The 14,728-nt window shown below is 37.5% G+C and overlaps 1 protein-coding gene across 4 annotated transcripts in view; it reads left to right on the forward strand.

Annotated features, from left to right (window-relative positions):
- LOC116638288 (L-lactate dehydrogenase C chain) overlaps positions 1–14,728 on the forward strand; it is a 42,789-nt gene that overhangs the window by 12,020 nt on the left and 16,041 nt on the right. The window contains exons 4-5 of one of the 4 annotated variants that reach the window (XM_032414152.1): positions 3,183–3,356; positions 14,394–14,567. In XM_032414152.1, the coding sequence (XP_032270043.1) occupies positions 3,183–3,356; positions 14,394–14,567 (348 nt within the window). The remainder of the gene's footprint in view (positions 1–3,182; positions 3,357–14,393; positions 14,568–14,728) is intronic. The other 3 variants (XM_032414153.1, XM_032414155.1, XM_032414154.1) reach the window with 3 other exon arrangements.

Here is a 14,728-nt window from a genome sequence, read left to right on the forward strand (position 1 = left end):
TAAAAGGTGAAAGGGAAAAGGGAAAAGGATGTAGAACAATAGGTACGCTCATGCATGACATGTAAGAATGTAGGAATGTAGACTAAAACTACTTTTTTAAAAAAGTTTGTCAATAGGGCCCCTGGGTGGTTTAGTACATTAAGCATCTACCTTTGGGTCAGGTCATGATCCTGGGGTCCTGGGATCGAGCCCCACATCTGGCTCCTTGCTCAGCGGGGAGCCTGCTTCTCCCCCTGCCCCTCCCCCTGCTCTTTCTCTCTCTCTCACAAAAAAAAAAGTTTGTCAATTACCTGGTGAAGTTGAACATGAACATATCCCACAACCCAGAAATTGCATCCCTAGGTATATTCCCAAGAGAAATTTGTGCACATGTGCACTAGATACAGGTACAAGAATGTATAGTGATGTGATTTGTAATTGCCCCAAACTAGAAACAATTCACTGAATACCAATACTAAGTTATATGTATTATGCAGTGTGATATTATGCAACAGTGAAAGTGAATGAACTACAGAGACACAGTTAACATGGATAAATATCAGTTATATGATATTTAGCTAAAGTAATATGTACCTTATGATTCAAAGGTGACACCGAATATGTTGCTTGAATATGCATAGATGGTACAACTTTTTGTGTGTGTGACTTTAACAACTCTGAAGAATGGTTGGTAACCTCTGAGTATGAAAGATAGAGATGCAACCTATTAGAGGTACACAGGGGTTTCTAAGATATTGGTGATGTTCTACTAATTTGTGTGATTTTTATGGAGTTGTTAACTTTAATATTTTTAAAATTGAACATATATTTCTTAAACATTCTATATGAATGATGTAATACACAATAGAGTGTTTTGAAAATACATTTAGTGAGTTCTAATGGTGAAGATCAATGGAACATTATTGATTATCCAAGATGTTTTTAATTGCCTCATATGTACAATAGTTAACACAGAGCCCAAGTGCTGGGAACACAGAAGGTGCTAAAAATATTTGTCAAACAAAGGGAGGAATATGAAATCAGAACCTGTTATTATGGAACTTATGATCAAGTTAGGAATATAAGTACAACATAAACATCAAAAGATAACACAAGGAACCATATATAAGGACTATTTGAGCATTATAGGCAGTAAAGGCTATAAAAATTCAGTCAAGAGTGGTATTTATGAATGATATGATTAGAAGATGCCTAGTGGGGAAATTGGTATTTGAAGAAGTACTTGGCTAATATAATAATAATAATTGCTGACATTTATTGAATATTTAATATATACTAGGCACTGTTCTGCGTACTTTTTGTCTATTAACTCACTGAATTATTTTCTTAAGAACCATATAAAAGAAAAACTATTATTAGCTCAGTCTGGCAGATGAGGATCTAAGGGTCAGAGGAGCAGGCAAAATACTTGTCCGGGGTCACACAGCTAGGAAGTGGCAGAGTCAGGATATAGGCAGTTGGACCTTAAGAGTCTTTGCTCCAGACCGTTATGGTTTGCTGTCTCTTGGAGGATTGAGTTATATTTAGAACAGAAAATAACAGGTGAGGAGATGATGGCATTAACAGAATCAGGGCACCTGGAAAATCTGACATAAAATTAAGACACAAAGCTAGTAAAATAATTCTGAAGCAGATTACGAAAAGACTTGATATTTTACTTTGGTAGACAGTTTAATTATATTTGTTGAACATCATAATATTTCAAATAATCTGAACTGTGGAGAGATGACTCTGAAGAAGTTGCAAGGATTTTTCCCCATTCTCTAAAAATTGAGAGGGTAGTAGGGAGAGCTAGAGGGATGAGGAAACAGAGATTGAGAGATTACTTTGGATTTCTACGGTTAGATAAGACTTTATGGAAGTTGAACATTAAGCTAGGTCTTTGAGTGAGCATGAGTAGACTGTGTGCAGAGAGAAAAGAACTTCCTCCTATATAGGTCTTTTACGTGATACAAAGGAGAGTTAATTTTCTAGATAATGTGAAACATGTCAAAGAAATGCCATCTTTCTAAGTTTATCTTTCTAGTTAAAATCTTTACCGAGGCAGGGAAAACATTAAAATGTTTATGGTTTATAAATTATCTCCTCTTTTGGATTAGAGAGATATGAAATGACCATAAATGGAGAAACAATAATGTCTTTAAAATTAAGCGGATTTCCTTTTTTAAAAGAGCATGGGGGCACCTGGCTGGCTCAGTTTGAAGACCATGCAACTCTTGACCCCAGGGTAGTGAGTTCAAGCCCCATGTTGGGTGTAGAGATTCCAAAAATAAATAAATAAACAGAGAAGAGCATAAAATAAATTTTTTTAAAAATAGAGATGAGATATATAGGAAATCTTAGATAGTTTAATTTTTGACATCCATATGGAAAATAACTTCCAGGTATTTAATGCTGTTTTAAAAGTCCAGTACAGGATAGTGAGCATCATATCATATTATCATTGGATTTAATAGGTAAAACAGTTTTATGACTGGTCATCAGATTTAGAAAGTAGTTTACCTTCTTGTGAGGATCAAGAACTTCTTTGTGATCTCAAATCTAGTCCCTTATAATAGTTAGAAGTAAATATACATGCTCATCCTTAGAATCTTGAAATAGACATAAATTCTCAGAGTTTTAAGCTTCATAAAGTGTTTCTAAGAAGCCAGAGAGAGCTGACTTGCATTGCCTCAGGCCTTAATAAGAAATGAGAATGTGGGCTAAAAGGGATGGTACAATATGTTATTATTTGGAAAAAATGTGAAAACTTGTAAGTCATAGTAACAAGGCCCCCTTCAGCTTATGCAATGTAACATTACTACATGGAAAGTCTATTCATCAGCAAATGCCAGACATGAAGGTAAATGTGTACCTTATTTGTTTATTTATTTATGATAGATGAGTACTTTATTATTATTTTTTTAAAGATTTTATTCATTTATTTGAGAGAGAGAGACATAGTGCGAGAGGGAACACAGCAGGGGGACTGGTAGAGGGAGAAGGAGGCTTCCGATGTGGGACCCGATCCCAGGACCCTGGGATCATGACCTGAGCCGAAGGCAGATGCTTAACCAACTGAGCCACCCAGGCGTGCTGATAGATGAGTACTTTAATACCAAGGTCATACAATAGCCTTTCAAAGAAGTAAAGCACAGTAATTATGGTTCTTGATCCAAGTATTGCCTTCTGTTTCTTTTTAGATTACATAGTATCTGCAAACTCCAAATTAGTTATTGTCACAGCAGGTGCACGCCAACAGGAGGGAGAAAGTCGCCTTGCCCTGGTCCAACGTAATGTAAACATCATGAAATCAATCATTCCTACCATAGTCCAACATAGTCCTGACTGTAAGATGCTTATTGTTTCAAATCCAGGTAAGTCTTTTATCCTGCCTTTAACTGAATAAAGATGATCTTTCCATACTATTTTTAAAAAACAATTTCATTGAGGTAATATTTATGTATAATAAACTGCACCCAAAGTATATAAGAGATCTCCATCCCCCTCTTCCCTAGCCCCTGGCCACCACCCCTTTGTTTTTATGAGTTTGGCTATTTTAGAATCCACATATAAGTGACATCATAAAGTATTTGTCTTTCTCTGTCAGACTTCACTTAACATAGTGCCTTCAAGATCCATCCATGTCACAAATGGCAGGATTTCCTTCTTTCTTGTAGCGGAATATTAAATTGTATATATATATATATATACACACATATATATGTGTGTGTGTGTGTGTGTATACACACAATGTATACATATATATATATAAAAACATCTTTTTTTCTTGTGCTGTCTTTTATTCCTGTAACTTATTCATTCCATACCTAGAAGCCTGTATCTCCTTCTCCCCTTCCCCCATTTTGCCCAACCCTCCCACTACACTCCCCTTTGGCAGCTATCAGTTTGTTCTCTGTATTTATAGGTCTGATTCTACTTTTTTTAATTAAGATTTTATTTATTTATTTGACAGAGAGAGAGAGAGAAAGAGCTTGAGCAGGGGGAGGGGCAGAGGGAGAAGCAGACTCCCCGCCAAGCAGAGAGCCCGATGAGGGGCTCAATCCCAGAACCTTGGGATCATGACCTAAGCTGAAGGCAGACACCCAACCAGCTGAGCCACTCAGGCACCCTCTGATTCTACTTTTTGTTTGTTTATTCATTTTTTTTTTTTTGGATTCCACTTATGAGTGGAATCATATGGTATTTCTCTTTCTCAGTCTGATTTATTTCTGTTAGCATAATGCCCTCTAGGTCATCCATGTTTTCTCAAATGGCACAATCTCATTTTTTGTAGTTGCATAATATTCCATTATATACCACATTTTCCTTATCCATTTGTCTGTTGATATACACTTACATTGTTTCCATATCTTGGCTATTGTGAATAATGCTGCAAAAAATATAGGGGTGCATATATCTTTTTAGTGTTTTCATTTTGGGGGGTAAATACTCAATAGTAGAATAATTGGATCATATGGCATTTCTGTTTTTAATTTTTTGAGGAATGTTCATGCTGTTTTTCACAGTGGCTGTACCAATTTAAAATCCCACCAACAGTGCACGAGAGTTCTTTTTTCTCCACATCCTCACCAACACTTGTTGTTTCTTGTGTTTTTGATTTTAGCCTCTCTGACAGGTGTGAGGTGATATCTTGTTGTGTTATTTTTATTTTTATTTTATTTTTTTAAAGATTTTATTTATTTTTTGAGAGAGAGACAGCGAGAGAGGGAACCCAAGCAGGGGGAGTGGGAGAGGGAGAAGCAGGCTTCCGGCTGAGCAAAGAGCCCGATGTGGGCTCGATCCCAGGACCCTGGGATCACGACCTGAACTGAAGGCAGACGCTTAATAACTGAGCCACCCAGGCACCCCTTGTTGTGGTTTTGATTTGCATTTCCCTGATGATGAATAATGGGCATGTTTTCATGTATCTGTTGGCCATCTGTATGTCTTCTTTGGAAAAATGTCTATTCATGTCTTTTGCCTGTTTTTTAATTGGGTTATTCATTTGGAGGGTGTTGAATTTTATAGGTTCTTTATATATTTTGGATACTAGCCCTTTATCAGATATCAGATACATCATTTGCAAATATCTTCTCCCATTCCATAGGTTGCATTTTAGTTTTGTTGATTATTTCCTTTGCTGTGCAGAAGCTTTTTATTTTGATGTAGTCTCAATAATTTATTTTTGATTTGGTTTCCTTTGCCTTAGGAGACATATCTAGAAAGAAGTTGCTATGGCTCATGTCAAAGAGGTTACTGCTGGGGCGCCTGGGTGGCTCAGTCATTAAGCATCTGCCTTTGGCTCAGGTCATGATCCCAGGTCCTGGGATCGAGCCCTGCATCGGGCTCCCTGCTCGGCGGGAAGCCTGCTTCTCCCTCTCCCTCTCCCACTCCCCCTGCTTGTATTCCCTCTCTCGCTGTGTCTCTCTCTGTCAAATAAATAAATAAAATCTTAAAAAAAAAAAAAAAGAGGTTACTGCCTGTGCTCTCCTCTTAGATTTTAATGGTTTCCTGTCTCACATTTAGGTCTTTCATCCATTTTGAGTTTATTTTTGTGTATGGTGTAAGAAAGTGGTCCAGTTTCATTCTTTTGCATGTTGCTGTCCAGTTTTCACAATATCATTTATTGAAGAGACTGTCTTTTTCCCATTGGATATTCTTTCCTGCTTTGTCGAAAATTAATTGACCATATAATTGTGGGTTTATTTCTGGGTTTTCTATTTGATTCCATTGATCTATGTGTCTCTTTTTTGTGCCAGTACCATACTGTTTTGATTACTACAGCTTTGTAATATAACTGGAAGTCCAGAATTGTGATGTCTTCAGGTTTGCTTTTATTTTTCAAGGTTGCTTTGGCTATTTGGGGTCTTTTGTGGTTCTATACAAATTTTAGGATTGTTTGTTCTAGCTCTATGAAAAATGCTGTTGGTATTTTGAAAGGGATTGCCTTAAATGTGTAAATTGCTTTGGGTAGCATGGACATTTTAACAATATTTGTTCTTCCAATCCATGAGCATGGAATGTCTTTCCATTTCCTTGTGTCATCTTTAGTTTCTTTCATCAGTATTTATAGTTTTCAGAGTACAGGTCTTTCATTTCTTTGGTTAGGTTTATTCCTAGGTATCTTATTGTTTTTGTTGCAATTGTAAATGGGATTGATTCCTTAATTTCTCTTTCTGCTGCTTCATTATTAGTTATAGAAATGTAACAGATTTCTGCATGTTGATTTTATATCCTGTGACTTTACTGAATTGGTTTATCAGTTCTAGCAGGTTTTTTTGTGGTTTATTTTGGGTTTTCTATATAGTATCATGTTATGTGCAAATACTGAAAGTTTCTCTTTTTCCTTGCTGATTTGGATGCCTTTTGTTCCTTTTTGTTGTCTGATTGCTGTGGCTAAGACTTCCAGTACTATGTTGAATAAAAGTGGTGAGAATGGGGGCGCCTGGGTGGCTCAGTCGTTAAGCGTCTGCCTTCGGCGCAGGTCATGATCCCAGGACTCTGGGATCGAGCCCCGCATCAGGCTCCCTGCTCAGCGGGAAGCCTGCTTCTCCCTCTGCCTCTGCCCCTGCTTGTGTTCCCTCTCTCGCTGTCTCTCTGTCAAATAAATAAATAAAATCTTTAAAAAAAAAAAAAGTGGTGAGAATGGACATCCCTGTCTTGTTCCTGACTATAGAGAAAAGCTCTCAGGTTTTTCCCATTGAGGATGATAGTAGCTGTGGGTTTTTCATATATGGCCTTTATTATGTTGAGGTATGTTCCCTCTAAACCTACATTGTTGATGGGTTTTATCATGAATGGATGTCATGCTTTGTGAAATGCTTTTTCTGCATCTATTGAAATGATCATATGGTTCCTACCCTTTTTTTTTTATTAATGTGTTGTATCACATTGATTGATTTGAGAGTATTGAACCATTCTTGAAACCCAAGAATAAATCCCACTTGATTGGGGTGAATTATTTTTTTAATGTATTGTTGGATTTGGTTTGCTAGTATTTTATTGAGAATTTTTGCATCTGTGTTCATCAGAGATATGGCCTTTAATTCTCTTTTTTAGTGGTGTCTTTATCTGGTTTTGGTATCAGCATAATGCTGGCCTCAAAGAATGAATTTGGAAATTTTCCTTCCTTTTCTATTTTTTAGAATAATTTGAGAAGAATAGGTATTAACTCTTCTTTAAAGTGTTTGGTAGAATTTGCCTGTGAAGCCATCTGGTCATGGACTTTGTTTGCTGGGAGTTTTTTGATTACTGATTCAATTTCTTTGCTGGTTATCAGTCTGTTCAAGTTTTCTATTTCTTCTTGTGGTTTTGGTAGTTTATATGTTTCTAGGAATTTATCCATTTCTTCTAGGTTGTCCAATTTGTTGGCATAGTTTTTCATAATATTCTGTTATAATTGTTTGTACTTTTTTTTTTTTTAAGATTTTATTTATTTATTTGACAGAGAGAGAGCAGGAGAGCACAAGCAGTGGGAGCAGCAGAGGGAGAGGGAGAAGCAGGCCCCCTGCTCAGCAGGGAGCCCGATGCGGGGCTTGATCCCAGGATCCTGGGATCATGACCTGAGCCGAAGGCAGTCGCTTAACCAGCGGAGCCACTCAGATGCCCCAATTGTTTGTATTTCTATGGTGTTCGTTGTTATTTCTCCTCTCTCCTTTCAAAGAACCAGTTCCTGGTTTCATTGATCTGTTCTGTTTTGTAGTTTCTATTATCATTTATTTCTGCTCTAATCTTTATTATTTCCTTCCTTCTGCTGGCTTTATGCTTTGTTATTATTTTTCTGGCTCCTTTAGGTGGAAGGTTAGATTGTTTATTTGAGATTTTCCTTGCGTCTTAAGGTAGGCATCTATTGCTATATAGTTCCTTCTTAGGACTGCTTTTACTACGTCTCAAAGGTTTTGGACCTTTGTGTTTTCGTTTTCATTTGTTTCCATGTATGTTTTGAAATTTCTGCTTTGATTTCCAGGTTGACCCGTTCATTGTTTGGTAGCATGTTGTTTAACCTCCATGTATTTGTGATCTTCCCAAATTTTTTCTTGTGACTGACTTCTAGTTTCACAGTGTTGTGGTTGGAAAAGGTGCATGGTTTGACTTCAATCTTTTTGTATTTGTTGAAGCTTGTTTTGTGACCTGATATATGATCTATTCTGGTGAGTGTTCCATGTGCACTTGAAAAGAATGTGTATTCTGATGTTTTAAGATGAAATATTCTGAATATATCTATTAAGTTCAACAGATTCTTTCTTCTTGATCCATTCTGTTGTTGATGCTATCTATTGCAGTTTTCATTTCACTCATTATATTCTTCAACTCTAGAATTTGGTTCTTTTTTTATGATTTCTATCTCTTCATTAAATTTCTCATTTTGTTTTCCTGATTTCACTGAACTATTTCTGTGTTTTCTTGTAGCTCATTTAGCTTCCTTAAACCAGATATTTTGAATTCTTTGTTTGCTAAGATCTCCATGTCTTTGGGGTTGATTACTGGAAGATTATTGAGATCCTTTGGTAGTGTCATGTTTCCCCGATATTTTTATGTTCCTTGAAGTCTTGTGTTACTGTCTTTGCATTTGAAGTAGCTGTAACCTCCTCTAGTCTTTACCAACTTAGTTCAGGACAGAAATGTCTTCTGTCGGCCCTGCTAGGGATTCTGAGGCTTTCTCAGACCTATGTATATGCCTGCTCCACACATCTTACACCCTGTTGTGGCAGGATTCTTGAGCTTCTATGCCTCATTTTGACCCTCAGTGCAGTAGGCCGAGTGCTGACAGCCTCTCTTTTGCTTTCCGAAGGATATGGCTTAAGTTGAAGTTTGCAGTTTCTTTCTGACCCACAGTTTTGGTCCAGCTTTCTGCCTGTGCTCACTAGCTGTTTGCTAATGCTCATTCTTGCCATTGGAAGTACATAGAGGGAGCCAACCACAGTAGGGTGTGTATGGGGGTCTGTGTGTGGAATGCTGGGATTGCCTCTGTGTTAGTTGGGGGGATCCACTGGCAGGGCATCCCCAGTGGCTCATGGGCACACTTCCTGTTGGAGTCCACAACACATTTAGTAGGATCTATGTCCCATAATGCCCCTTTGAGAGTCCTGTCTGCCACTGTCTTAGCTTCTTCTCATTCCCCAGTCATGGAGCTCAGGACTCAATACTTTGGATGGGGTGAGAAAGAAATGGGCTTCTTTGGTAGGAGTTTGCATAGCTAGTGAAGGTAGATGCTTACTCACACACTCTGACTTTCCTTTGTGGGGGAAATCATGAGCTAAGAAGATCTCTTTTGGCACTGAGCTCTTCTACCTTGGGGGAGGAGTGATGCAAGTAAAGTCAAACTGTTCCTCTTACCCTTTTCAATGCATCCAAACTCATATTATTTTGCCCCACTGGTGTGCTGGGACTTCTCTGCTGGAAACCTGGACTTCCAGAAAGGCTATCCTATCCATAGGTGGATTGTCTAAGACTGTTTTCCAGGGGCTCCTGGACTGTAGTAAAGTGGGGCTGGAATTGGCTCATGGGCCATTGCAGGGTCCACAGCTGGGACTGAGGCCTCTGTGCCGATTACATGCCTGACACATGGGTGAGTGAGTATCCTTCTGGTTTCCTTGGTGTATAGTGCTGGATCCCACTGCTCCAGCAAAGGCGTTTCTGTCCGTGGGTGGATGCCAGATTGTTGGTTTTGAGGGGTGGGTGGTGAGAAGGTATGTCTTATTTGGCTGTGTTGCTGACATCATTCCACAGTGAGTATTTTTTTTTTAACTTTTTACTGTTATGTTAATCACCATACATTACATCATTAGTTTTTGATGTAGTGTTCCATGATTCATTGTTTTCATATAACACCCAGTGCTCCATGCAGAACGTGCCCTCTTTAATACCCATCACCAGGCTAACCCATCCTCCCACCCCCCTCCCCTCTAGAACCCTCAGTTTGTTTTTCCGAGTCCATCGTCTCTCATGGTTCGTCTCCCCCTCCGATTTCCCCCCCTTCATTCTTCCCCTCCTGTTATCTTCTTCCTTTTTTTTTTTTTCTTAACATATATTGCATTATTTGTTTCAGAGGTACAGATCTGAGATTCAACAGTCTTGCACAATTCACAGCACTTACCAGAGCACATACCCTCCCCAGTGTCTATCACCCAGTCACCCCATCCCTCCCACCCCACCCCCCACTCCAGCAACCCTCAGTTTGTTTCCTGAGATTAAGAATTCCTCATATCAGTGAGGTCATATGATACATGTCTTTTCCACAGTGAGTATTGATAGATGTAATCACTCATGAAACCACCACCATAATCAAGATAAATACATTTCCATTACCTCTGAGAGTTTTCTTGTGCCTCTTTGCAGTCTGTCCCTTATTCTACCTCTGTCCCCATTTTCTGGAATCTCATATAATGGAATTGTACATTCATTAGTGAATGTAGTCTTTTTTGTCTGGCTTCTTTCACCTAGCATGATTATTTTGGGATTCATTCATGTTGCTTGGTGTATCAGTGATCCTGTTCTTTTTTTTACTGCTGAAGAGTAATTATTCTTTTAAATAATTTTAAATCCTCTTTTTCTATTCATATCCATTTATCCATTGGTAGATATTTAGGTTATTTCCAGTTTTTGGCTATTATGAATAAAGCTGCTGTAAACATTTGTGAACAAGTATTTTCATGGATGTATGTCGTTATTTCTCTGGGTAAATACCTGGGTGGCTTATATGGTATGTATATGTTTTAACTCTGTTAGAAGCTGCCAAACGGTTTTTCAAAGTGATTGTTCATTTTACATTCCCATCAGCACTAGAAGAGAGTACTGTTTGTTCCACATCCTTGCGAATACTTGGTATTGTCAGTCTTTTCAGTTTTAGTCATTCTAATATCATTATGGTTTTAATTAACTGTATTCCCTTCATGATCAAAGATGTTGAGCATTTTTCATGTGTTCCTTGGCTCTTAGTATATTTTCTTTTGTGAATGGTCTATTCATATCTTTCATTAAGATTTAAAAATTAGATCCATTGACCTTTAATTCTTTTGACCTATAACTCAACCTTTAATTGTTGAATTATAAGAGTTCTTATATACACTGTATACAAGTCCCTTTGTCAGATATAAGTATTGCATAAGTTTCTCTCAGTCTGTGGCTTGCCTTTTTGTGTTCTTAATGATATTTTTCAAAGAGTAAAGTATATCATTTGGTGAAGTCCAGTTTATCAATTTCTTATTTATGTTTTATGCTTTTTTTACTTTTATTTATTATTATTATTTTTAAAAGATTTATTTTATTTATTTGAGAGAGGGAGAGTGAGCTTGAGCTGGGGGAGGGTTACAGAGGGAGAGGATCTCAAGCAGACTCAGCTCTGAGCACAGAGCCCTACAAGGGGCTTGATCTCACAACCCTGAGATCCTGACCTGAGCCGAAATCAGGAGCCAGCCAACTGAGCCACCCAGGCACCCCTATGTTCTTTTGACTTTTAGCTAAGAAACCTTTAGCCTACCCTAAGTCTGAAGATTTTCTCCTTTATTATTTTCTATAAGTTTTAACATTTTATCTTTTATATTTAGGACTGCAACTCATTTCATATTAATTTTAGTGTTTGATGTGAGGTGTCATTCATTTTTTCAATTATAATATCCAGTTTTTCTAGCAACATTGTTAAAAATACTTTTTTTCCCATTTGAATTGCTTTGACAACTTTTTTGAAGATTATCATTTATGTGAGTCTATTTCTAGATTCTCTGTTTTTTCATTTATCTCCATATATATTCTTTTTTTGTCATTTTCCATATATATTATTTTATTATTATCACACTATCTTGATTACACTAAATCTTCAAATCAGTTAATGTAAATTCTCTTTGTTCTTATTTTCTTTTTTTTCTCTGTTCTTTTCTAAAATTACTTTGGGTATTATGTGTTGTTTTAATTTTCACATGAATTTTACAGTTAGCTCATCTATTTCTATAAAAACACATGCTGGGATGTTAATTGGGATTGTGTTAGATCTATAGATTAATTTGGAGATTGTATCTGAACACTATTAAGTCTTCCAGTCCATGAATATGGAATATCTCTCTGTATGTATGTATGTCTTCTTTATTCTCTTTTAGCAATGTTTTGTAGTTTTCAGGGTATAGGTCTTACACAAATTTTATTAAATTATCCCTAAGCATTTCATATTTTTGATGCTATTATAAAAAAAGTTGTCTTTACATTTCATTTCCCATTGATTATTGCTAGTGTATAGAAATACTATTGTTTTTCTCATATTGACTTTGTATCTTGAAAATGTTGCTAAGTTCACTTACTAATTCTAGTAATTTTATTCAAATTCTTAGGATATTCTGTGTATATTATCATGTCATCTGTAAACACAGTTTTATTAATTTTAATTCTTTCTTTCCAATTTGAAGACCTTTTTATTTTCTTGCCTCATTTCACTGGTTAAAACCTCCAATACAATGGTGAATGTAAGTAATAATGAGATACAAATCAGCATGACTCTGGAGGCTTGCTTCCTTCCTCCTTTTGGTAGCTTAACAGAGAGCTCTATCAGCTGAACTGAGTCAGCTTGGGGAGAGACAGCAAGGCCTTACGCTGATATCAGCATTCCTGGCATGCACAGTTCTTTCTGGGGCCCTTGGTGTGTAGACCTTGGTCCTAGAAATACATACTTCTTACCATTGTTGCTAGACCCAGATATTCCTTGATAAATTTCTTGTTACTGGGCGCCTGGGTGGCTCAGTCGGTTAAGCGTCTGCCTTCGGCTCAGGTCGTGATCTCAGGGTCCTGGGATCGAGTCCCACATCGGGCTCCCTGCTCAGTGGGGAGTCTGCTTCTCCCTCTGCCTGCCACTCCCCCTGCTTGTGCTCTCTGTCTCTGTGTCAAATGAATAAATAAAATCTTTAAAAAAAAAAAAATTTCTTGTTACTTAAGGAAACTAAGTGTTCCTTTCCCCCTCCAAAGCTAACTTAAAGATACGTAACATTGTGGTGGTGGGACTTGTTCTTGCTCTTGGAGGAGTTTCTAGAGAACACCCAGCTTTCTAGCCAAAGGAGGTTCCTCTGCACTTGGCTATATTGTGTACAGAGGATCTCTGCCTAACCTGTGCTGTGGAATAATGAAAGTTCAGTGTACACAGTGTGGTTCCTTATTTCTCTGCTTCTAAGATTTTCTCCAGTAAATACTATTTATATCTATATCCTCTGGTGTTAGTGGCATGTGTCACCCTTGCACAAGTATTGAGAGGGCACGTACTCGATTAATTCTTTTTCTTGGGGGGAAAACATTTAGTCTTTAATCATTGAGTATGATGTTTAATGTGAGTTTTTTATGAAATTCCCTTCGTTTCATAGTTGCAGAAAATTGTTTTTTAATTTAATTTAATTTTATTTTATTTAAAGATTTTATTTATTTATTTGACAGAGAGAGACACAGCGAGAGAGGGAACACAAGCAGGGGGAATGGGAGAGGGAGAAGCAGGCCTCCCGCAGAGCAGGGAGCCTGATGCGGGGCTTGATCCCAGGACCCTGGGATCATGACCTGAGCTGAAGGCAGACGCTTAACGACTGAGCCACCCAGGCACCCCTGATTTTTTCTTAAAGATTTAATTAATTTATTTATTTAGAGAGAGCCCACTTGAGCAGGGGGGACGGGCAGAGGGAGAGGGAGAGAGAGAATCTTAAGCAGACTTGCTCAGCAGGAAATTGGGGCTCAATGCAGGGCTTGATCCCAGGACCCTAAGATCATGACCTGAGCTGAAATCAAGAGTGTGACGCTCAACTGGCTGAGCCACCCAGGCACTCCAGAAAGTTTTTTTTTTTTTTTAATTCATTAATGAATATTGAATTTTGTCACTCACATCTGCATATGGCCCTGATCATGCATGTGGCCTTATTCTGGTAGGAGATGCTGAGAGATTAGATGAGGCTGTGGTGAGGGAGAGGCGAAATCTAAGTGTGCTTAAGAAGGTAGAATTAATTTACTGCTTATTTAATACAGATAGGTACATTATCTCAAAAGGGTTTTTTTTGTTTTAAAATTCTTTTAACCAAAAAAATTTGTTAAAAATTTTAAAATTCTTACCATGAATAATTTAACCTTTTTAACACCTATGGGAGAGATAATCCTTAGTTGTTTGTTGACTTGCTTCACTTTGAACTCTGTAATGAATCTGTATTTGATTTTAAGACAGTTTATCTAGGGGTGCCTGGGTGGCTCAGTTGGTTAAGCATCCAACTCTTGATCTCAACTCAGGTCTTGACCTCAGGGTCATGAATTCAAGCCCCACATTGGGTTCCATACTGGGCATGGAGCCTACTTAAAAAAAATAAATAAATAAAAGTAAAAAATACAATTTATCTATTTAGAAAAGAAAATTGTAGAAGGAAGTTACCATTAATTTTTTTCTAACAAATTATTCCTCCTAGTGGATATTTTGACATATGTGGTCTGGAAGCTAAGTGGCTTACCTGCAACTCGTGTAATTGGAAGTGGTTGTAATCTAGACTCTGCCCGTTTCCGTTACCTAATTGGAGAGAAATTGGGTGTCCATCCCACAAGCTGCCATGGTTGGATAATTGGAGAACATGGTGATTCTAGTGGTAAGTAGAAACCTATTATCATAATGTAATCATACTTCTTATCTCTAATCATGCTTATTTTCTTTAAAGTCTATTTTTTTTCTGATATTAATATAGCTACATAACTTTCATTTTGTTGGTATTGCCCTGGTGTATCTTTTTCTATTCCTATACTTTGTCTT

The sequence above is a fragment of the Phoca vitulina genome, unplaced genomic scaffold (genome assembly GCF_004348235.1).
Source record: "Phoca vitulina isolate PV1807 unplaced genomic scaffold, GSC_HSeal_1.0 scaffold16, whole genome shotgun sequence".
Classification (NCBI taxonomy): domain Eukaryota; kingdom Metazoa; phylum Chordata; class Mammalia; order Carnivora; family Phocidae; genus Phoca; species Phoca vitulina.